Here is a 25,938-nt window from a genome sequence, read left to right as displayed (position 1 = left end):
TCCAAATGGTAATTTAATATTGTAAAAAAACAAAATTGTTTTAAATCACTTGCCAGGACACCCCGGCCAGCTTCTTTGTTGGCAAAATGGCCGCGGTATCATGATTTATGCAATGTGAGTGACAAAGAAAGCCAATGCCTGGCAGATGTTGCTTTCTTTGTCGTTGTTCCTGGCACGTTTAAATTTGACTGTTGCCCGTTTTCCCATACAAGTGACACCCCCGTGACTCAACTAATAGCCATGTCAAAAAACATTGTAGTGATCCGCCATATTGGCAGCGTTGTCATAAGATTTCCCCCTACAATTACTCAGTAGTAATCCCTTGTTAGTAGTATGTATATATCAGTAGTAATCCCTTGTTTCTATAAAGTCTTGTAGAATATTAAATAAATGTAAGACAGTATGACTACTAATTTTAATGAAGGCTACACATCTTCATTTTTCCCCGAAAACAGTATCGTAATACAATAGCAAGTTGGTCATTGTGAGACAGATCTGGTGTAGAATCCATCACAGTTGAATAATATTTTGTGTCTTTGTGTGTTTTTGATAAGTAGGTACGATACTCGGTACGATATTATCGGTTTTGGTCGCAGCTCCCGTTGTTCAATGTGTTCACGAATGAATGGATCATATAAAATTACCATTATATGGAGAACCAAATACTTCCTCGGAACCTCTAAATTCTAAGCCTCTTATACTCAAAAATTTTACCACTACAATTACCCGTTTTAGGATATTGTGATAATATTCTGTTTCTTTTCTTAATTACTCCTGAAGCTGCTTGTCTAAAACAGACTTATTTTCTTTTCGTGTCAACCACACTAACATTGATTTCTTATGTTCATTAGAATTTTGGTGGGTTTCTAAACAAGTTTCTATGTGTTTCCAATCAGAAATTCCGGTCGTGTATTGAGAAGAGGTTTTAAAAAAAAGTTTGCAAGGCAAACAAAAAACAGCACCAACACTGGTTGAATATATTAGCCAAGATATTTCCAGTGATTGACCATTTTTAATTTTTTTAGTGAAATGTATATTTGAAAATGCTCTGTTTTGTTCCTTGTATTTCTTTGTAGAAGCTGAATATGTATTTTTTGGTTTTTTATTTTGAAAGTAAGTCATTTCATGTGAGAGGATGTCATTAATAAAATCATTATTTAGCAATTCTGGCCACAAGCCCACGTCAACATATTTCTCAAACTCAAAATTAGTATTGTCTAAATTTCTTTCCGTCTCGGTGTTACCATCCTGTCGCTGAACACCAATATCGTTTGCCGTTTGATCAGAGGATTGGTGGTAGTCAAGACTTTGCACATTTTCATCATTTGTCTTTTTCTTGGTGTTGCGATTTGCTACTCCCTTCAAATAGATTCTCTTCAGATAAGATCCTCTCTTGTCGCTTGTTGATGAATTTTCAGCGATTTCGTCGTTCGTTTTTATGTTTTGATTGGAAAAAAGTCCCAATTTTTGCACATTTTTTTCTTTCTTTTTTTCGATCTAGCTGTAATTTGCGTTTCTCAGCTCCACTTTTATACTTTCGACCAGACATTATTGTAAATTAAAACTTTAATTTTTTTCTGAAAATAAACAATGAACTTGATAGTTTTCCGATAAATAAACAGTGAACGAGATAATCGTTGCATTTGAATACGTGAATACTTTGTAATGAGTGCAGTAATTAAAAATTATGGTATTTTTTTTAATTTTAGATTTTTTTAAATTCATATTATCGCCTATTGTTTTTAGCGGGGTCTGGGGGCCCCTTGTAACCTCGGGGCCCTGGGCTGCAGCCCAAACAGCCCTTAGGTAGATCCGGCCCTGCTTGTAGAGCTCCAACTATTTTATAAAAAATGTTATCCAAATAAAACCCAATTTAAGTCCGATTTCAATTATCATAATGAAATAGGTACTTAAATTTTTCCTATCCTACTCACATACTTCTATCACGCGTATGGTTAGAAAATTGCCATTTAAAACCTCTAAAATTTACCTGTAGGTAATACAATTATTTAAATATTAAATAAATATTTCGTTAGATAATTATTACAATTCAAATAAAACTTATCTACGTAATAAGGTAGTGGAATGAGTGCCGCCTGGGAATCATTGTCAAGTGGAATTTATTTTGTTGTCGAACGTGGGCAACGCAACACTTCAGTGCATTAATATACATCGATAAATCAGGTTCGTTTGCTATTTTTTTAGTGAGTATATAATATTGTGTAAGAGGTGCACTGTAAATATTAATTAGAATATTAAATTAAATATTTAAATATTAAATTATATATTTTTAATATTTGTATTTAAATTTATTGTTTAAATTAAATTGCATATTTTATTTAATATTGATACAGACCATTTAGCTTTTCATTGGTTTGTTTTGTCAACGTTTTATTTAATATTAATTATGGATATATTCTGCAACAATAAAATGAACATAGAGAGAAATATCAATTAAAACTGTTTGATTTGAAATATATGTATATATTTTTCCAGTGATAGATAAAATATTATACTTCTGATTTCATAATATTACACATTTTATTTTTGTTATCGATCAAGATTAATTCTGCAAATTTGTATATTTCAGTACCTATTCCACCCACTCCATTATTATAGGAGTAAGGCTATTGTTATAAATTAAACTTGCAGGAATATATACAGGGTGGCCCGCCATTAGTAAGAAGAAGTTCAATATCGTCGTTGTTGTCGAAGATATGAAAAAAAAAAGATTTATAAAAAGGTTGCATGGTTTATAAAGGTACGCGCACAATGACCATAGCTGCACGCGTCGCGTCGACCGAAGAAAAATATTGTTTGCGTTACTTTCAATCTTTGAATAAGAAGACTAAGGAAGGAGCATAATGCTATCCATGTATTCATGCATGGTGGGCGGAAAAAGCACTCTAGGGTGGGGATCCTTGACAGTTCTGTTTGACGATTCATTTGACATATTTGAATTTGATTTGAAATGTTGTGGATTTGTCAGTCTTTACGGAGCTTCTTTTATGTTATTTATTATTTATTCTACTACTGATAGTTGTATAAAGGTAGTAAATCTAGATGGAAATTGTGACAGAACTTAAATTAAAAGTGACACTATCGCGATTTATCGAAAAAGACTCTAAAATAGTTGGTTGTGTAGCGTGCGGTAGATCTCGGCAAAAATTGAGTGAAATAATGGAACAACTTTTCGCTAGTAAGTGACTATATAATATACATACGTGTAGTAAACCGATTATTTATGAAATTCACTTAAATTAACTAAATTATATATTTTTCTTGCATTTTAGCTTTTATTTATTACTTGTAGGGTTCCCAACTTGAGCATCGGCGATTCCGGGACAATTATTTTTAAACTTTTAAATAATTGAAACAAGACATTAAATATTAGAAAATAAAATAAATTATGTGTGTAGTACACATTTTTTTAGTTTCCAGGTCCCGGCCAAGGCAAAACTTTCGCCGGGACAAACTTTCTGATTCCTGGTTAATCCCGGCCAAACCGGGACGGTTGGGAACCCTAATTACTTACCTATTTTTGCTTTTATTTACTACTTGTCAAAGATTAGATGTCAAAGAATTTAGATACGTTAATTTGACTTACCTGCTTCAGTAACGTATCGGATGTTTGTGTTAATAAATACTTATTATAACTTACCTATTTTTATTAGAATTATATATTTTTATAACAATTTGAATAACTACCAACATTTATTCACAACGTAAAATAAAACAACAAATTATTGAGTCTACCCTACATCATAGTTTTACATTTTTTAAATAAAATTAGAACGACACTGATAAACCGGAATTTACGTCGGCCATATTTTAGGCCTATCGCGGTGTACCTAAGATTTTTGATATGCTCCTTCCTTAGTCTTCTTATTCAAAGCTTTCAATGAAGGTGCGCACACTAGCCAGAGCCGCACGAATCGCATCGACGAAAATGCGGCCAGCATTGTTGGGCCAGAATGATTTTCGGTAAATGCGGCTAGTGCTGCTGACGTCACACGCAATTCCTTCCACTCAAAGCTTCCACTCTACGTAGCGTAGATAGCCGAAGAGGAGATTAGAAATTCAATATGCTAAGAAAGTTCGCAAATTTTTCATGGCTCATATTGAAATATTGAAAAATTTTTAGTTCATCCTCAATTAAATATGGAAATAATGTGGATTTTTGCCAATATTGTGAACCTATAACTTTCGATTCTTTCTCGTGATTTCTTCTTCTTCTATTAGCAGGGAGCTCATAATTATTCCTTGTTCGTTGTCATTTATTGTCGAGAAATATTAAAAAATACGCTTATCACTGCAGACAGGACTCCGGAAGCGACTGATGAGAAATTCGATTGGCAAATACGGGTGTAGTAAGAGCAAAACGAAACAAAATAGCGAATAATGCGGCGCGTTCGGTGCGGCTCAGTGTGCGCGACAAGAAAAAAAAGTGCGATTCGTGCGGCGCGTGCGGCGAATGCGGCTCTGGTCAATGTGTGCGTACCTTTTAATCGGACATTTTTAAAAAAATTAATTTTATTTTTCAGAAACTATTAGAGACAGAGTTTACCAAAAATGCTTTTTATAACTACTAGTGGGTAAATGAATTTCTAGATATATTACGAATTTTTTGGGAACTTTAGTTTCGGAGATATAAATTTAATCGGACCTTTTAAAAAAATTAATTTTATTTTTCAGAAACTATTAGAGACAGAGTTTACCAAAAATGCTTTTTATAACTACTAGTGGGTAAATGAATTTCTAGATATATTACGACTTTTTTTTGGAACTTTAGTTTCGGAGATATAAATTTAATCGGACCTTTTTAAAACAATTAATTTTTTTTTTCAGAAACTATTAGAGACAGAGTTTACCAAAAATGCTTTTTATAACTACTAGTGGGTAAATGAATTTCTACATATATTACGATTTTTTTTTGGAACTTTAGTTTCGGAGATATAAATTTAATCGGACCTTTTTAAAACAATTAATTTTATTTTTCAGAAACTATTAGAGACAGAGTTTACCAAAAATGCTTTTTATAACTACTAGTGGGCAAATGAATTTCTAGATGTATTACGAATTTTTTTGGAACTTTAGTTTCTGAGATATAAATTTAATCGGACCTTTTAAAAAAAATATATTTTATTTTTCGGAAACTATTAGAGACAGAGTTTACCAAAAATGTTTTTTATAACTACTAGTGGGTAAATGAATTTCTAGATATATTACGAATTTTTTTGGAACTTTAGTTTCGGAGATAAAAATTTAATCGGACCTTTTTAAAAAAATTAATTTTATTTTTCAGAAACTATTAGAGACAGAGTTTACCAAAAATGCTTTTTATAATTACTAGTGGGTAAATGAATTTCTAGATATATTACGAATTTTTTTGGAACTTTAGTTTCGGAGATATAAATTTAATCGGACCTTTTAAAAAAATTAATTTTATTTTTCAGAAACTATTAGAGACAGAGTTTACCAAAAATGCTTTTTATAACTACTAGTGGGTAAATGAATTTCTAGATATATTACGAATTTTTTTGGAACTTTAGTTTCGGAGATATAAATTTAATCGGACCTTTTTAAAACAATTAATTTTATTTTTCAGAAACTATTAGAGACAGAGTTTACCAAAAATGCTTTTTATAACTACTAGTGGGTAAATGCATTTCTAGATATATTAAGAATTTTTTTGGAACATTAGTTTCGGAGATATAAATTTAATCGGACATTTTTAAAAAAATTAATTTTATTTTTCAGAAACTATTAGAGACAGAGTTTACCAAAAATGCTTTTGATAACTACTAGTGGGTAAATGAATTTGTAGATATGTATATTACGAATTTTTTCGGAACTTTACTTTCGGAGATATACATTTAAGGTAAGCGCGCATTTGTTCGCACCGGACGCAACGGAGCATCGGACGAATCGCAATATATTTGTTATCATCGCATATTATATTCGGATTTTCTTCCCGCATTTTCATTTTAGTGCAATCCTCGAAGCGGGCTAATACGAAACTTCTGTTTTTCACATTTGCTTCTCAAATTTTAAAATGAGTAGTATTTCTGATGAAGAATTATTATTTGCAATTGCATGCGCATTTTAAGAGGAAGAGCAAAGGAACAAGAAAAAAAACGAATTTAGGTCCATAATGTAAATATGGACCGTATTTTTAAAAAGATGTTAAAGTGATTTTTCTGCTGTTTAAATATACCTATATGTTAAAGATTTATTCTATTATATTGCGTCTACGTACCTGGTTGTTTCATTATCTGCCCAATTTCCTCCCATATATTTTGGCGTCCTTGCTGATTACTGTACTCTTTGTTTTTCAAATAAATATAAAGTTCATTTTATTGTTGCACTAAAGAAATTAATAGTCCGTCAACCATTTTCACTCTTTTAGGCACCTGCTCAAAATAACGTTAAAAACAAATCAAATTCTGCAAGTCGATTCCTGTTTACATCGCGCATTTCATCGAATTTACGAATGACGTCATCCGCACGCATCGTATATACAGATTTAATTCTTTTCTAATAATTCTGAACGGATTCCCGTGTCTTCCGACGATGCGTCCGATACGTATGTATGTGCGTTGTCTCATTTAAAATAAGGCAAATAATAATTTTCGTCCGTTCCGTGTGTCCGTGCTGGAACAGTCCACGTGTTTATAAAAAATATTTATATTTTAGTACAAATTTTGTGAAAGCGAATCAAATTATTACGCGTAAAAAACAATTTGATACACTAAAAAGTATTTATTGCACTCAAAATGTATTTTTTACCTGTAAAAAAAGTATTTGTTACAGGAAAAAAATTATAATTTCTTATTTTACGCGTATAAAAATATTTTTTGCACGTAAAACATTATTTGTTACACGCAAAAAACTATTTTTTACGTGTAAAAAAACTATTGGTTACACGTAAAAAATTATTTATTACACGTAAAGAACTACATATTTTTACGTGTAAAAAAATATTTATTTAATTTATTACTTTTTCAACTAACTACACTTTTTCAAACATGTCCTTCAAATCCTTCAATTTAATAGCTGTTAGTAAGTTACACTTCAAATATGCGCACATTGTGCACACAATTTTCTTTAATGCAGTCACTATGCACAGTGGCCATGCTGTTTTTATTTTAGGGGTGGTATGTTTTGACCTCAGAAACACGTCTATGAAGTTTTTTTGGCAAAAAAATGAAAATTTGGTGTATTTCGAAAAAAAAATTGAATTTTTAATTAATAGGTAGGTAGTAATACATAAGAAGTCAGTGGTTCTTAAAATTCAAGCAATCCTTTTTTTTTAAATTTTCAAATTAAAATAACTCGGTTATTTTTGACTTTAACGGTTAGAAAATATGTTTCTTCTTTTATGAAATTCTACTGGTTCTGTAAATATTTACACTTATTTAAGAGTCACCCTGTATGTACAAAATGTTATGCCGAAGCCATAACACAGTATTAACTAATTAAACACATTCTACACAGTACAACTTTATCGTTACTTATCTTGGGACACACTGTATACACCAAATTTTATCCATGCACCTTTATAAACTAGTTATATAAAACTCCTTTTCATATTTTCGCCAACAACTACAAAATTGCACTTCCTCTCGAGACTAATGGGCCACCCTGTATGTGGGTCTATGTAACGGTTTTTTATATTGTTCTTCAGTGTGAAGTCAAGGTTAACGTTTGTTGTATGTGGTGAAAAAGCATCATATTTATTTATTTTTAAATTTTAACTCATTCGCATTTATCTCTGCAGATACGACATAAAGCTTGGTCAATTGCTACTGCAGGTTGTTTAACGGGAACATTACAAAATAGAATTGCAATTTTGAAATGAACCAATCAATTGAAGCGTTGGATACATTTTGTGGCACACCGTTCTGGGTATGTAAAAAGGAAACTGTTTTTATTAAATGTATGAAACAGGGTATTGGATAATGATATGCTCAAACCAGAGAATCTTACACTTTGCATATCATTAAGATAGACTGCAGGGTATTAAGAATACCCTGCAGAGTTGTAGTGGGAGTAAAATTTAATATTGTCTTTTTTTAGAATGCATCTTTAACATGGAATACTACTAATCCCGATTTTACGATATGTTTTGAAAAAACAGCCTTAGTATTTATACCTGTTGGATTTTTTTGGACGTTTTTGCCTCTGGAGATTATATTTCTAAAAAGAAGTCAGTACAGAGATATAGGACGGAACTGGAGATATTTATTAAAACGACTCATACTCTTCGTCCTAGTTTTAATCTGTATATGTGACTTTTTTTCAAATGCGCCTGCAAATATTCCTCTGCAAAAAGTTAATATTTTCATGCCCATTGTGAAGCTAATAACATTTGTAAGTATTGTTTTATTGGTAGAGTTTGTTTTTGAATGACGTAGATATTTACATGTCATGGAATATAATAAAGGAATCCTGTTTAAATTTACACTCTACACATTAATTTTAAGGTATTATTTAAACAATTTAAAATATTATTTATACCGGGTGCGTCTCAAAAGTGGCTTACCCCTATAACTTTTTTATTTTTTTAGATAAAAAAATGAGATTTGGTATGTTAGTATATGACATAAATTAGGATTGATTGACGTATTCAATTATTTTCGATCACTTCCTGTTCCACCGGAATTGACTACAACTTTTGATTTTTAAATGGCACCCTCGGTATATTTTTACTTTATTCGATAGAAAATGAGACTCTGTATAGAATGATATATAATAAACTTTTGATATTTTCACTTAAAAAGATCGCATTTCAAATTTACATCCAAAGTGCCATGGCTGTGTTAAAAACACTAATTTTTAATCAAGGAGCTTTGGAAAAATAGATTTGATCGGCTAATGTTTTTCGTGTCTTGTCCTGGCCGTTTCAAAGATGCTCAAATGGTATTTTTAATGATACCTCAATTTTTTCAAATAGAACGAGGGTGACTCATTAGCATATTTGGAAAAAGCATTTTTTACGAGTAATTTGGTACCGAATTGGTTATGAACCGCATGTTACAATTTCAAATAAACCATATGCGAAAATTGAATATGATATGTCATTCAATTTAGAGTTTCATTTTCTACCGAATAAAGCAAATATACCAAGAGTGCCATTTAAAAATTAAAATATGTAGTCATAAATCAAGGACTGTATATATTCTAAAGGACTTTTCGATCGAGTCAAATCGCCGCTGTCGTAGTCGCCGTGGAATGCTACGTCACGCGCTGACCAGCGCTCCACAGTGCGGCGGATGGTTATTCTAGCGGGACAAAATCTCAAGAGCAATGTTTGGGACTTAAAATCTAAGAACGTAGCAAATGGTCTAATATATAGCAACTATATGGTTAAATTAATTTATTTATTAACAACTTAATTTAGTAATAAATAAATACAAGATAATAAAACTATGATATTATTCGTACATGACACACAAAAACCGTATTGTAAACTATTGCCAAATACATAAAATTATGATATCAAAAAACTCTTTAGCAGTTTTTTTTAATTAATTTGTAATCTTGTGACACCCTCTATAATTTATTTAAAAAATATATATTTTATTTTGAAAATAATAAATAAGATAGATATTTTAATTTTAATTTTAACACTCGGTAATTGTAAATTCATATATAGTAAGTATCTAAGACAATTTTTTAAACTCAGCGCCTTTTGATGGAGTTGTTTTGTTTTTATACTATCCGATTGAAATGAATCTTTTTGGGCATTCCCCTGTTAAGCTTGAACTCCCTGTGACTGTGACTACCTTTGTTGGTAACTATTGGTAACTCAAAAGATCTACATCATTCAATATATCGATATTTGAAAAAAAATGAAAGTATGATATCTGCAGAACAAAGGCACGAAGGATTTTAACAAATAATATACGTACAGTAGAAAAGTACATACCTTTGGCATTCTTCAACATAATTTGGCTTTCTAATAAAATGTGTAAGCACTTGTAAATATTTTGTTTTCGTATGATCTCTGCCTTGCTGAGCAGAAAACGACCAAATTTGGTTGATAAAAATGTATCGAAATACAAAGAATATTCATGCATTTTTGTATCAATTGGAATGTCTACTATTTATTCTTATCAGTACACATTTTTTGGCTTATTTCTAACCAAACGCTTTTGTTCCGCTAAAAAAAACGCACGGTGCGCTCGTCCGTCAAATGCAAAAATAACTGTCACTGTCTAAAATCTTTAGCGCCAACTTGAACTCGGTCAGTCGATGACGTAAAAAAAATGACAGTGCAGGAAGATAGGAATCGAACTATCCTTATCTCTATAGTATCCTTGGTCATAAATTAGATTATAAATTAGTGTTTTTAACACAGCCGTGGCACTCTAGATTGTAATTGAAAACATGATTATTTTTTAAGTGAAAATGTCAAAAGCTTACATATGATATTTCATTCTATTCAGAGTGTGATTTTCTATCGAATAAAGTAGAAATATACCGAGGATGCCATTTAAAAATCAAAAGTTGTAGTAATGACCAAAAAACAATTGTGTCAATCATGTGTCTAACTAACATACCAAGTCTCGGTTTTCTATCTGAATAAATAAAACAGTTATAGAGGTAAGCCACTTTTGAGACGTACCCGGTATATTTCCAGTTTTAACAATTAATTCCGATGAAATTTGAGAATATCTAATAAAGTGGTTTCTATTTTGCTAGATGAGCTTAGAAAAAATACATAAATATTGGTATATACAGGATTAATGACTTGTTATTATTTAAGTGAACGATTCTTAGTCCGATTCTAAGAACATAATCAAAATTAAGCACTAATTCACCATAATACACTAAAACACTATACTTTCGCACTGGAAGCGCGTTTCGCTAACCATGTTAGCATCATCAGCAAATGATTAAAACTCTAGTCCAGTGCAAAAGCAAAGGGTTTGGGTATATTTTGGGAAATTATTGTTTTATTTTGCTGTTGTAACACCATGTATATAATTTTCTGGATTATTGTAATTCATACATTGTGTCTGTTTGATTACCGATACAGAAATATGTTGAAAATTCATCTTTTTATCTGCATTTTATCCGTATTAATATTGAGAGTAATATAATCAAGTATTATTAAATGTATGCATATCGTCTATTCATAGTAACTCATTTTAATTAAAATACAAATTTCTCATTCAAAATCTAGAATATGCAAAACAATATTAATGAAATATATACGGGATATTTTTAAATTGAAATAATACTATTTATTTAACAATACACTTCAAATCTTCAATAAAATGTACAAACATATTTACTTGTTTTTTGAAATTTCTATGATTAATATTAAACAATTGCGGAAAATGTTTTTGGTTTACATTTCTTTTATTTGCAAACTTAGGCATTATCTACGTGCGTTATCTCTGCTATCTGAGTATGCGGATTCTTCTTTACAGGGTGTCCCAATATTCCATGGACATAGACCTACTACGTATATTTCAACCAAAATAAGGTAATTGGGACACAGTTTATCTCTATACAAAAGTGTTTCCTTTGTATATTAGAGGGCAACAAATTTCAAAAAAGTAAACACAAGTTCTAACATAATATGAAGGGTCCAGGGGAAACATGACAAGCGCCATTTCTCTAATTTTACTGGGCGGCTGGTAGTTATCAGGTTCTTGCCGTGTACTCAATATTTTTGAAGTGAACCTTTTTTACGCGCGACGGGAGTAAAAATTCAAAGCCGCGACACACGACAGGTGTCAGGAAAACTGGTAATGATCGGAGGTTAAGACGGAGCATCCTAACTCGAATTGAACTTTTTTTTATTACCAGAAAGGATGCCGTTTGTTGGTTTATGAACCATACTGTATATAAGTAGAATTTTATATGGTTCGTTTGTTTTGAAGGATTGTTATAGTAATTAATTATTAGATAGGGGTAGGACGGTTCAATATTTTTTCAAGCTGCTATTATGGTCTAAAACCGAAAAATATTTTTAATTCTGAAAATTATTTGCTGATGAAATTATGTTAAATATTTCGTCGATTTGTATGGAGACGTCGAATGTATTTTGTTTTGTACAAACAGCAAATGGTTTTTTGTAGAATAGACGGGTAAAAACCGTTTTTTATATTGATGGGTCGTAGAACGATTTTAACCGAACGTAGTTCGTCGATACCGAGGGGAAATATTATTTAAAAGACGGGGAGAGTGAAATCGGGAGCGCTTCCTGCCGATCAACTTAAGGTGCGTTCAGACTTGACGAGACGAGAGCGAGTCGAGCGCGAGACATTCCAAATTTGCTAAATGTGGACGGGTCTCGCGCGACAATCCACGGAGTCTCGTTGCTATCCGTCCTCTGTCGGTTTTGCTACGACCGATCAAAGAAAACAGTGTTTTTGGTTGGCTCGCTCGACTGCGAGATATTAGCTCTGGTTTATGAATTTCGACTATTTAAAAGTAAATAATCTCAATTTTTTTAAACGATACACCGTATGTATTATCATTTTTTCTGATAGAATTTACAAATTTTGTATCAATGACAATTTTTACCGTACGGAAATCTATTATTTAAATAAACCTCTTTATGGAATATATTCGACTTTAACTGGCTTTCGCCCCACTTTCTGGATTCTACATTGTAGAAAAGCTACCCTTACTGGCAATAGTGGTTTCTCAAACACTTTATAATATTGAGGGTGGCGCCCGAGAAGCCAAAGACTGCCTACTCGGCGTTAGTAATAGCTAGTGTTGGGAAAAACCGATTAAGTGCAATAATCGAGTACTCGAGTTTCAAGCGATTGCAGTATCCGAGCAATCGCTCGAGCGATATATCGCTCGTATTTAAAAATACGGGTTTTCGTCCGTCGCTTGTTGTAAGTACTCGTTAACGCCAAGCGCCAAGCAGTAGGTAAGTTGGGTGCGCAGGGCACATATTCCATCGGTGATGAATGGCAAGTAGCAAGCGATTCGCTTGATCGGTTAATTTAAGTTTATTTCAAACCATTGTCGATATAGGTCGTAAAACTTTGTCCCTCAGATACGCAACGGATAATGTCGTATAAATTTGCTACCTTCAATGTATGTAGAAAATTCGCTCGGCTTTTTATCGAGTATGTCAGATTAAAATCGGATTTCATTTATTTCATTCTAGGATCGCTTGCGTTCGTCGCTCATAACTCGTCACTGGCATCGCTCGTTCATAATCGAGCGATGTGGGATATTTCAATAATCGAGTACTCGAGCGAAATTTCACTAAAAAACACTAAATGACCACAATACACCAAAACACTTTTACTTTTACACTGGACATCGTTATGTATGAAACAATTTTTTTTTCAATTTAATAACAACTTTTTTGAACAGCGGGAAGGTACAGCAATGGGTAATCCATTGTCTCCATTTTTGGCTAATTTATTCATGAGCATGTTTGAAGTGGAGGCTAAGAATCAGTTTGAGTATTTTCCAAGAGTATGGTTTAGGTATGTGGATGATATTTTTGCTGTTTTTGACACACATTCAGACACCATAGATAATTTTATTTCTAAGTTAAATAATCGTTTTCCTTCCATTAAATTTACGCATGAAATTGAGAACAACGACAGATTACCATTTCTAGATGTATTAGTTATTAGAAATACTAATAATTGCCTGGAATTTGATATCTATAGGAAAAATACGACCACACGCAGATATATTCCTAATGAATCACATCATAGTGTTGAACATAAAATGGCTAGTTTAAATTTCTTAGTTCATAGATTACTTAGTTTCCCACTTTCCAACGAAAGATATGAAATAGAAAGAGATTACATTAGGAATCTAGCTGAGTGTAATGGATATTCTCGTTCACTAGTTGATAAATTAATTAGAAAACGTAGGTATAGGTTAATGATTTCTGAAAGTTCGACTTTTCAAGTGGGGAAAGATACGTCTAAATATTTTTCGATACCGTTTGATAGCGAGTTATCCCGTGGTCTAAAAGGAATTTTTAAGAATGTCAATTATAAACTTGTGTATAGTGCTAATAATAAATTACAACAATTATTAGGTAATCCAAAAGATAAAACACCTCCACTGGAAAGGTCGGGTATTTATGAAATTTCTTGTAAAGATTGTAATCAGAAATATGTTGGGCAAACTAGAAGATCAATATTAACTAGATTTAAAGAATATTTAGCTCAGATAAGATATGGTAGACTGGATAAATCTTGCGTTGCCGAACATATTGTTGATAAAGAACATTGTATAGATCTTAATAATTTAAAATTAATTAAACAAGTCTCAAATTACAGGCAATTAGATGCATATGAAAGCATCAGAATTAATTAATGTAAAGATAGTATGAACAGAGTCAACGGTCCAATTCCTTCTAGTTCTTTGTTCCTACTACTCTAGTGGCGGAAATCTAACTGTTACGCTCAGTGGGCTCTGACTCGGTTGGCTAGATTTTGCCACGCCCACTCGGTGCCCACTGAGCGAGTATATAAACGCTCAACTTGTAGATTGTACTTTAGTTTATAATCATCTGCTGATGATGCTAACATGGTTAGCGAAACACGCGTCCAGTGTAAAAGTAAAAGTGTTTTGGTGTATTGTGGTGAGTTAGTGTTTTTTATTTTGCGATCACTTGTTACATCAAGCATAAAAATCTAGTGGGCGCCTATAATCTAGGTGGCGGGAATGTAGATTATTATATCAGTGTTACAAATGATATTTGACATAAAGCTTTTTCAGTTTTAAAATTAATTAACATTCGGGTTTATTTCTGATTAAGGTAGTGTTCAAATACGCGGAATACTTCTATGTCCACGGAATATTGTGACACCCAGTATATCCGTATTTTTCTTATACAGGGTTATAATTCGTAAGTACTAATCAGAAATATAGTTAGTAAATTAGTTTAGCAGAATATCATTAATATTTATCGAAATTTATACAGGAGTAGGTATTTCCAAAGTAGTCTAAAAAATTTCAGGGTGTGTTCAATTCCTCATATGTTTTTAAGAAAAAAATGTCAGACACTACTTTAGATATTTCTCTCAATTTTGGTATGTGTTCCAGGTGTAACGGCAGTTTTTTCATTAACTGTGTGTTGTAAAATAAATGATACGCCTCTGCTTTTTTCGAGAAAACATTTTTTTGATTGTCCATCAATTTTTATCAAATCCAAAAGAGGAAAAAGACTCAAAGCCATTTTTAACAAGATTGATCTTTTGAATTTTTGTTGTACATCGAACCGGTTTCGAGAAAAAAAATAGATGTTAATAAAGCCTACCCTGATATTCATGTATGTGATTATGCCCGTTTCCTAGATTTTGAGATATGTAATGTAGTGTTGATATTCGATATACAAGAAAAACTCAAGGTCTCAATTCTGTAAAAAAACTATTTACAATCAAGGAAAAAATTCAAAAGTACTTTAGAAAAAAAACAGTGACGTACGATTTAATTTAAGCAAATATTTAAGAGGTTTTTGCGTATAGACCAATTTTATACCGGGACACCGCATACGAAAATTGAAGAAAGTATTTACAGTACATTGCTAGAAATTCGATTATTTTTTTACATTTTTAACACCATGTAAACCAGAAAGGAAATACTTTAGACTCCTCATTCATACAATTATTTTTTTCTTAAAAAAAAAGGAGGAATCACAGCCTGATTTTTTTTGACTACTTAGGAAACCATTATAGTTTATCTATTGCAGATGCTATTGGTTTGGTTTGGTTTGTATCTTTATTTTTTGTTTTTATCTGTATCTTCTTTTTTGTTTTTATCTGTATCTTTATTTTTTGTTTTTATTTATTTAATATCTAATTATAACACGAACAAAATTGATATTTTAGGCTACTTGTGGTGTTTTGGCACACAAAAATACTAGAAATGGCTACCGAGGATCAGGACATCAATTTTTATTTTGGCTACTTTGCACCATATGCGGCATTCCTCAGTTTAGATCTGAGCTGCAAAGAGTATCTGGCGAATTTATATCCGAAAATGTATTTTCTGATATCACTTATTTATTATACTTTCCACTGGTTTGCTGCATGTTAATACTGAATAGTATCAGTGAAGGTGTACCTCGAATAATGCTGAAGAAACAAGTATGTTAATTATTATAAATTATGCATGGTATATGCATATAAATTATGCATATACCTAAGCCTTCTTAGCTCCATCTACGGTAACGTCGATGAAGCAAGCAGGTTTGTCCAATAGGCCGCTGGTTTTAATTTTGGCGGTACGATCTGTGATTGTCAAAGCTACTGCTAGATGGCGTAGAGCGTCTAGCACTCTCGCCATAGTAGTGCGTTTTGTACTCTAATGCTATTCTCTGCTTTTCGTTGGCAGAGTTGCCACAAGCTACACAATTGTGTATTTTGCCACACATTTGCTACCATGATTGCACAGCTACACCACAATCGCCTGTGCTACACATTTTGAGAATTTACATATTTCTTATAAAAAATAATACCAAAACCGTAAATCAGCTGACATAAGCTGTTTTTTTTTGCTTTTAAGTTATCTAAGTTACATTAAAAGAGGCCGCAAGTAAACTTTAAATTTTGAACCGACAAATATCATTTTCCGTCATCTTCAGGTGTTCAGTAAAATGTCAGAGTATGAACTGGATCGTGAATTAAGGACCTTAATTGGTCGAGTCAAAAACGGTAAATAGACAGGATCAAAGAGACAGGATTGTTTAATTCCTTAAATAATACGTAACACCTCTGATAACACGTACTTTGGTTAGGTTTGCTCAATTACGTCATCGTTACGTCACACTTCCACGCCACTCGTAGGCATACGTGAATAATATTCAATTCCTATTTCACTTCCTCCCATATCAGCAAGAACTGCAGTTTATATGGACAAATTTGGCCGATTAAACAGTCCTGAATTGTTTACAATTTTTAAAGAGACTAACCGGTCTAATTTGACCATAAAATCGTTAGTTTCGTTTTCGTCTTTTCGTGACATCAATTTTGACGTAGTTGCGGGGGGGGGGATGAATATATTGACATGATATTGACGTATACAAACGAGTGGAAGTGAGACTCGTAATCATGCTTTAAAATTTGGCGAACGTACGTCTTTTTCTTGGTCTCATTGGATAGTTTACAATTATTGGTCATGGATGGCTACACAATGCTACACATTTTTATGGTCAAGTTCTACACAATCAAAAATTTTCTTGTGGCAACCCTGTTCGTTGGTCAGATCGAGGGTTACAGCAACGTCGGCCTGACGATGGAGAAAAGTCTCCGAAACCGGTCGTCGAATGGCTGTTCCCTTCGGTGTGATGAACTTAATGCAGAAAATAAGCATATATGTAGGGTTTTTAACCCCTTTTTCCGGTACTCGTATTTTTGTTTATTTATTATAAATTATTTTAAAATAAAAAGTTAAATTTTAAACTTAAATTTTAAGTAATAGACATCTAATGCAGTTTAACGTGAAAAATTCTGTATACCTAGTCACAGCCTATTCATTAGACAGTCAGTCGACTTTGCTAGTTCTTGGGTATCTGCTCTATATCTAATGTGTCTGTTATATAGGGTGTCTGTCCCAGAAATAAGTGCAAGTATTTTAACTGGTAGTATAGTTCAATCCCAGAAACACGCCTATGAGGTTTTTTTCACTAAAAAAAAAATTTGAAAATTCGGAATTTATTGAAAAAAATTTTGGAAATGTTTTTAATTTTCAGTTAAAAAACTGAATCTCTTGACAATATGGCAACATAAGTAGTAGATTAAATTTACAAGAAAGAAAATCCAGAAAAGATCCAGCGGTTCTCAAAATTTTAGCAAAAATTCTTTTTTTTGGAAATTTTCAAAGTAAAATAACTCCCTTACTTTGGACTTATTTGAAAAACGGTAAAGAGAAAATATGTTTCTTTTATCGATATCTACCACCTCTTAAAATACTGGAACACCCTGTATATGTTACGGTTAAAGTCCATGTCCAGTTAATGTTTGGGTTTGGTTATGTTTTTGGTTGTTTTGTTTTGTACATAAGTTTATGACACGAACGGTTGTCGTCGCGGCGCACTCAGTGATAAGGTGTTCTGGTGTTTCCCCTCAGAATCTGCATTCGCCGTTGTTTCTCAGCTGCAGCCTACTGAGATGTTCGTTGAGGAGACAGTGTTCTGTTAGAAAGCCCGTGACAATCCAAAGATTGTTTTTACTTAAATCAAAGAAATTCTTTGATTTTTCTCGGTCGTAAGTTCTGAGGAACTTTTTCGAGTGTCTCAGACCGTTGGAGGACTCTCATTCGAGGTTACGGATAGAGTCTTCCAGGATCTTCAGTTCCGCTTTTAGTTGGTTTCCGCTTTGAAAACAGAACGGTTCTGGTCCAGTTAGTGGAGTGTTTGCTCCTTTTCTAGCTAGGTCATTTGCTTTTTCATTGCATTCTATGCCTCGGTGAACTGCACTATTAAAAACTAAAATACTTAAATATTATGACAAAGCCACGGTTTTTATTTTATTTCAATGCGATCATGATCGGAACTGCGTGAAAAACAGAGCGAAAACTTCTAATTTCTGCCTATAGGTAGGTATGCATTGTTGAATGTATAAATGATCGTAAGTCGACTGGCTGTCTAACGAATCTGCTGTTGTTTAATGGTGTTTAAACAAGTGAAACTATGAAGGACCTTAATTTAAATTTTTATGAAGGATATACTGTGAATGTTTTTGAAAATAACTACTTTTTGTAGAAAGAAAGTCCCATTAAAGAGTATGGCTTTTTAGGAAAACTCTTATATATCGCCTATGGTAGCATACTTTATAAAGGCTTTCGTAAACCTTTAGAGTTCGAAGATACATGGTATTTGGATTATGAAAATAGAGCTGAGAATATCGTTCCACTATTTGAAAATGAATTTAAAAGACGGCAAGAATATAACACAAAGTAAGTTTTATTTTTTATGCTCTATCTAAAGACAAACTCTCTGAAAATTAGTTAAAAGATAGATCTCTAGCCAAAAAGAAACCTGGAATACGTATCAACGTATATATAGTTGACGTATTATATATAATACGTCAACTTTTAATTTATATTTTTTTTATTTTATTTAGTAAAAAAATGATTTACATGTATATTATTATATATCTTGTTTGATGGTAACAGTGACCAATACCAATTTTCTTATTTAAAATAAAACACTTTGTTTAGCTTTCAATTTTTAGTTTCTTCACAAGATTCTAGACATATTTCATATATAATATGGTTTATTATACAGGGTCGCTTATATGTATGGAAACGGTCGATTATTAGGTAAAATATAGGAGGTACCGCAAAAAGTTAAATATAAAACTTATAGAGTTAATAAATATCTATTAGCGGGTAATAAATTTAAGTATACAGGGTCGGTCATAAAGTCGTGGCATATCAAAGTTCTATTTTTTTTAAATGGAACCCCCTGTATATTATTGCATATTTCGGTTCTTCCTTCAATTCTAAGCAAAAATCAAAATACACACATGTACCTCATACCAACCGTTTCGGAGTTATTGACTTTTGAAAATATCACTTAAACAATTTGATTTAATTAATTTCGATATGTTGAGTTTCATTTAACGATGCCATTTTGCCCAAACTGTGATACTTAATAATATAATATTTGACATTAGTTCTCAAGTTAGCATTTATACATGTATAAAATGAGAGTATAACAAGTCTATAGAAATTACAAAATTTTCGTTTAACATTTCAATTCTTCAATTTATGTACATTGTAGATTACGATTATTGTTTAAAATTGAAGGAAGAATTGAAATATGCAATAAAATACAGGGGGTTTCATTTAAAAAAATAAAGTTTGATGTGACACAACTCGTATGGACCGACCCTGTATACTTAAATTTACTAGTAGCAAAGACATTATAAAGATAGACCGAACATCTCATTCATAAATACTCGTTGGTAGTGTATCAAACATTCCAATGTGTCAAACAAGGACAGAAGAGACAGAGAAGTCTAAAATTTCCGACCCCGGCAACTAGGCGCATTTGGATTGTTCTACTGGCCAGTGGCGTATCGTTTTTTGGAACGAATTTAATTAGTAAAGTAAAAGTAAAGTAATTAGTAAAATTTTTACTCCATATTAATATACTACATTAACACTTTTTCGTCAGATGAGTTTTGTTATAAGGTCTAATATAATAATACAATTAATATCCCACATATACTTACGCTGAAACGTTAGTAGTTTTCGAAAATCGCTCCAACGTCGATTTTCAATTTAAACTTTCAGTTACTTCTATATAAACTTTCAGTTACTTTTGAATATTTACAGGGTGACTCAGGCTTCCGAAACAGTTCTATATTAGGTTTGTGGTTGGTGACTTTTCTTTCAATTTTTTTTTCCAGAATATTGAGGCATTTAGGCACATTTTAGACATTTTTGTAAACATAGGTGGCCGGAACATATTTTCAAACCAAAGTTGTAGATTTGCCATTAAATTTCCATTCCAGAAATACCTAGGGTTGCCACTTGTCCTTTTTTGAAAAGGACAGTCCTTTTTTAGAATAACTTGTTCTTTTGACTTAAAAAGTCATTTTTATTTACGTATTTTCCCTGAGAAAATTACCTACAGCAAACAGAAATATTCTTTTCGCCCAAATTTTATTAGGAATGTTATAAAGCTTAACTTATAAATAAATTTTTCTTGTTTAGAATAGACAACATTATTTAGAACTTCCCGTTTAATCTCAAATGATAGTTTAGGTTTTAGTTTTACCTTTTTTTATCTTAAAAAGAACCTTTCAAAATTAGTAGGTACCTAATTAGTAACGATTTCGTTAGTTCGCAATCGATAGCTTCCTGTGAAGTACTGTGTAATAGTTGTTTAATCTTGTATTATTTATAACTTCCTATACCTAAAATCAATATTTAATGAGAAAATTGTGTTTTTTTTTGAAAATATAAGACAAGATTTGACTTTCGGTCTTCTTCTTGTATTATGATGGCTCTGATACGAGGCAATTGCCTTTTAGTCTCGCAATAGAAGGCATTTATCATTAAAAGTATAAAATCTGTGTGCTACAGTCGGATTTCTGTCGCATAACAATGAATACCTATTACGTTTATTTACAAATCCATTACTTTTAAAGGTAGCTTCATCAGATAATCAAATTTTAGTTAAATGTCCTAATCTTCATGAACTGTATTAAGCATATGTATTGCGGTTTCAATCACCCTGTATGTTGACAAGAATATTTTGAAAATGTGCGTTACAATGGCCCCCATCTTATGTAAAAAATTGAAATAAAAATCACAAACCAAAAACGTAATAGAAAAAAAGCCTTTTGGAGGCCTGGGTCGCTCTCTATATAGGTATGTATAAAACTAGTAGCCTAAGAATTATTTACAGTTCGTCCCATTCTAAAAAAGTTAAACACACCGTACAAATAACTCTAGGAAGATGTATTTGTACGGTGGTAAAAAATTGTCTAAACAAGGCCGAAGGGGCAGATATAATAAAGCAATAAAATGTAAAAAAGTCGGGTAAACACCTTTGTTTATTTGTTGAGCAAAATTCCTTTAGAATATCGTATATAATGACCAAAATAGGACGCAATTTTAAGAAAAAAATGTCACTTTCTGGCTTATAATAAAGTTTCAAATGTAACGTTTATATTCAAATTTCTTATGATCTACAACAGTTAGGTTTAAGTAATTGAGACGAATTATAATTCAATTACCGGCTACTACGTTCTTGTTTTAATAGATCAAAATTCAACAAATATAATTGGAAATTATTTTAATTGTGAGAGGCTCCTTGTGGGACGCCTATGTACGATACGGCGCGGCAGGAACAATATCTACCTGTGAAAAGACAAATTCGGGTAATTTGAGCTTATTTCTCCACACATTTGACACTGTCGTACCATATTGAAAATTCGCAGATTCAAAAGTACATTAAACAAAAACGAAAACTACTGAAAAACACTGAAAAGTTAACTTCGGACTTGATTCCGACTTCAAACACACCGTAAGCTAAACGTAGTACGCTATAACGGACCATGGGCCGTCGCGAGGGGTGGTGGGACGGACGGCTCATTTCATTCTGGAAGACTAGCAGCGACGTTGCCAATAGTTCTAGACGTTTCAGCACATTAAACAGTAAACATGTCCTTTAATAGTAACGCATATATCCTCTGGTTAATAACATATTATTACGCATGCTTCTTTAAAAATAAACTATTAATTTAATTAAGAAATTGAGATTTATTGATATTCGGTGAAGGTTTTAAATTCACCTTTTCTGCAAATCAAACTAAGTAGATAGGCGCAAATTTGATATGTGGCAATGTCGCCTTCTTTATCTCAGTTGGTTTTTACAGTACGTAGTCAACCTCCGAATGTTTGATCGGGTTAAAATGCATAATGTGATATCTGTTCTTCCTAAATCTATGACTAGTAGCCTTGTTTATATATTCTTAAAGTTGCCCAACCGACTAGACAAAATGTGCTGCCAACTGGAGGACAAATCGTGAACCTTTCGGGGCGGAGTCAAAAATATCGATTATTTTCGTTATTTTCCTCAGAGTAATGTAATAATATAGCCCAGGGTTTCTGCGAACTTTAATAGTGATCAGCTGATTAAGAAATTTAAACGAAACTTTAATTTTATTGTAAATTGTGGATTATTTTTGCCTGTTATTTTAAGAATTCTAAACCGTATACAACCGTACAACATATCGAAATAATGATTTCTTTCATAATTTCGATATGTTGGTACATTATTTATAATTTATGATAATGCTAATTGCTGTTAATTAATATTTAAAAAAAGTTACATATCTATTTTAATTTGATTTAATGCAGGTTTATAAAAGAATCATTTCATTCTTAGATTATTTTATTCTAAATTGAGTGCTTTACAAATTTTATGATATTTTTTTTGAAAACATGAAACTTTTTACATTTTTGATGCCAACTAATTGGCATGGTATTATTGGTATGGAAATTAGCCAAGAAAGAAAAGAATTGGCTATAACTTGTAATTTTTCGAAAAAAACATATTATACCTATATCGCTGAAAAGCTTAAAAAATGGCGCTTTTTATGAAGTCATGGCCAACTATGGTTTCCATTTAAGAAAAACATAATGTTTGTGTCATATGTCAATATTGACAGGCTTTAGAAAAAAAAACCAGAAAACACAAACTCATTAGGTATGTGATTATCTACAACTTTTATCTGAAAACTTTTTGTCTAAAATACCGTATGATCGAATAAAAACGGCTTCAGCGATGGCTATGGCAGTTTTTATTCTATCATACGGTAGATTATAATGGAATTACAGACAAAGTTTTAAAATAGCCTTGAATTTCTCCGAAAAATCCGAAAGGCGCATATTTATAACCCCACAAAACTGCAATTTTTTCCCCATTTAACCGACTCTCTATCTCTAGTAGTTTCCGAGATACCCATAGAGAACATCGTAGGAAACTCACCCTGTATAGTATTTAGGAACTAACTATTATTATTATTTGACTAGATTAATTTGATTAATAAAACTCGATTAATTTAATTTAAAATAAATTTGATCAGATTTTTTTTTTCGTATATTCTACTACCTCTACTACCAGAAAACCAAAATTATATGATAACGCACTTTTCAACGAAGTTGAAGGAAGATATAGTGTATCTATCACAATACTTAATAGAATTACTACAATTAGAAGAAAAACAAAAAGAAAAAATACCCAAATACCTTCACCTACTACTCATCTACAAAATGAACTAATATAATCTCTTATAAAAACACTACACAACTACTTCTTCACTACTTCAACCACTTCTACACTGAAAAATTTATCAAACACTAATTAATCAAACAAAAAGAAAAAATAACCAAATTATCCCTTCACCTACTACTTAACTGCAAAATAATAAACTATAAAAACATTACTAAACTATTTCTGGTATTCTATACTAAACATTATAATTAAACTTAATAAAATTAATCTAATTTTACACTACAATCACTACAACTACAAAGAAATAAGAACATTTTTTAAAACTAGAAGAAACAGAACCTCGATACGTGCAACCAGTATAATAGATCCAAGCGGAAAAAGAATATAAAATACTTTAAAAATGAATCATATCTAACAGACAAAAAACATATCTAATAGACAAAAAGTATTTGGTCGATTAGTAACCAATTGGCACAGTCCGAAAATTATCGATTTTTATTTTCTCTGTTTTTATTGGTCGCTTCAAAATTCAGAGTAACAAAAAATATTTTTCTGTAGTAAAAGACTGTGAAATAAAATATTACAAATACAAGAACTGTTTTGAAATCGAAGCTACATTACTTTGAGTGATTTAATTAATTATAATAATATTAATTGCAACATAAAATTTATTTATTTTTTTTAGAAAAAATTCAGAATTCTCCAAAAAAAGACATGCAAAAAATGCCAATATAGTGTCAGCCCTTTCAGTGTTATTTGCCTGTTTCTATCCTGCTTTTCTTATCGGGATTCTCTGTAGACTAGTTGGAGAATTCATTTTGTTTATTAACCCTCAAATATTAAGGTAAATATCCCCTTTTAGATATAAATTAGCATTAATTATTAATTATCTATAATTGCCTAGGTTGCTGATATCGTTTATTGGATCTGACGAGCCCATGTGGAAAGGATACCTTTATGCCATTTCTATGTTCATATTCGGATCCACTCATACCTTGATCAACAACACTCACATGTATAATCTGTGGCTTTTCAGTATACGTTCACAGACAGCTATCAGGTCCGCTATATACAGAAAAGCTCTAAGAATTTCAAACGCTACAAAAAAAGACAAAACTGTGGGAGAAATTGTTAATATAATGGCCGTAGATGCAAACAGGTTTCAAGATTTTTCCTTACACGTTCCTGCATTATTGTAAACCATAAACAATTAAAAATTATTTGTTGTTAATGTCACATTATTTTAGGTCCGCTCCTCTTCAATTAGCACTATCACTGTACTTTTTATGGCAAGAAGTGGGTCCATCGATCCTAGCAGGTTTTGCCGTGATGATCCTATTGATTCCACTAAACGTTTTTATTGTAAGGCAATCAAAGAAGTTGCAGGTTAAACAGATGAAGGATAAAGACGAAAGAGTGAAGATGATGAACGAAGTCCTGAACGGAATCAAAGTACTAAAACTCTACGCGTGGGAACCAAGTTTCGAAAGGATTGTTGAAAAAATTCGAGTTAAAGAGATCAAAACAATATTGCTAATGAATTACTTAAATGCAGTTGCCCAGTTTGTCTGGAATATGGCTCCATTTTTAGTAAGAAATTTGATAAAGAAACACTTAGGCTCAGCGCTCACGGTGCAACTATTTTGAGACAAAGTTGCAAACTAGTTTACACTACTAGTTGCTAACTGAGAGAAAACTACTGCCCGCACACGGATGCAACTCGTTGTGAATCAGTTTCAATCAGTTGGTGTTCTCCATTACTCTCCAAAAATATTAGTATCTGTACTCTTTAAAAATTTGTTACATCTTTAAAAATAATTTAAAATGTCAATATTCCATGGGTATATTGATAAATGAGGTCTAAATTATAAGTAAACGCATTTTCTAGGAAAACTTGAATAGATAGGTAAAAAATGGTATAATACAATTTGATAGACAATTAAATTGTGCATCTGATACTTAAAAAATATACAGGGTGTTCTATTTAAATTAAAGAATTTATTGCCGTTTAAAGCTAGTAATTATTTAATATAAATTTTTAGACAATCTGTATAAGGTAGTATAATTTTTATTATTGCAACACAAAATTTAGTAAATAGAAATAATTCAGTACAATATTTTTTTGGTTTTAAAAACTTAAATACTTCTAGAGAAATGAAGCATTAAAATTTATACTGTATTTTGACAAAAACCTAAATATTTCAAAAACGGTAAGATTAAAATGAGGTAAACCT

The 25,938-nt window shown here is 31.7% G+C and overlaps 1 protein-coding gene across 3 annotated transcripts in view; it reads left to right on the top strand.

Annotated features, from left to right (window-relative positions):
• Positions 1 to 2,076: 2,076 nt before the first annotated feature.
• LOC115886905 (multidrug resistance-associated protein 1-like) overlaps positions 2,077 to 25,938 on the top strand; it is a 67,111-nt gene continuing 43,249 nt past the window's right edge. The window contains exons 1-8 of one of the 3 annotated variants that reach the window (XM_030906228.1): positions 2,077 to 2,184; positions 7,781 to 7,908; positions 8,080 to 8,373; positions 15,840 to 16,097; positions 18,713 to 18,906; positions 24,390 to 24,548; positions 24,609 to 24,899; positions 24,952 to 25,294. In XM_030906228.1, coding sequence (XP_030762088.1) covers positions 7,858 to 7,908; positions 8,080 to 8,373; positions 15,840 to 16,097; positions 18,713 to 18,906; positions 24,390 to 24,548; positions 24,609 to 24,899; positions 24,952 to 25,294 — 1,590 coding nt within the window. In that variant the 5' untranslated portion in view covers positions 2,077 to 2,184; positions 7,781 to 7,857. Of the gene's footprint in view, positions 2,205 to 7,687; positions 7,713 to 7,780; positions 7,909 to 8,079; positions 8,374 to 15,839; positions 16,098 to 18,712; positions 18,907 to 24,389; positions 24,549 to 24,608; positions 24,900 to 24,951; positions 25,295 to 25,938 lie in introns of those variants that run through there. The other 2 variants (XM_030906229.1, XM_030906230.1) reach the window with 2 other exon arrangements.

This window comes from Sitophilus oryzae, unplaced genomic scaffold (assembly GCF_002938485.1).
Source record: "Sitophilus oryzae breed Bouriz unplaced genomic scaffold, Soryzae_2.0 scaffold_535_pilon_pilon, whole genome shotgun sequence".
Taxonomy (NCBI): domain Eukaryota; kingdom Metazoa; phylum Arthropoda; class Insecta; order Coleoptera; family Curculionidae; genus Sitophilus; species Sitophilus oryzae.
This window is presented reverse-complemented; position numbering and strand designations above follow the sequence as displayed.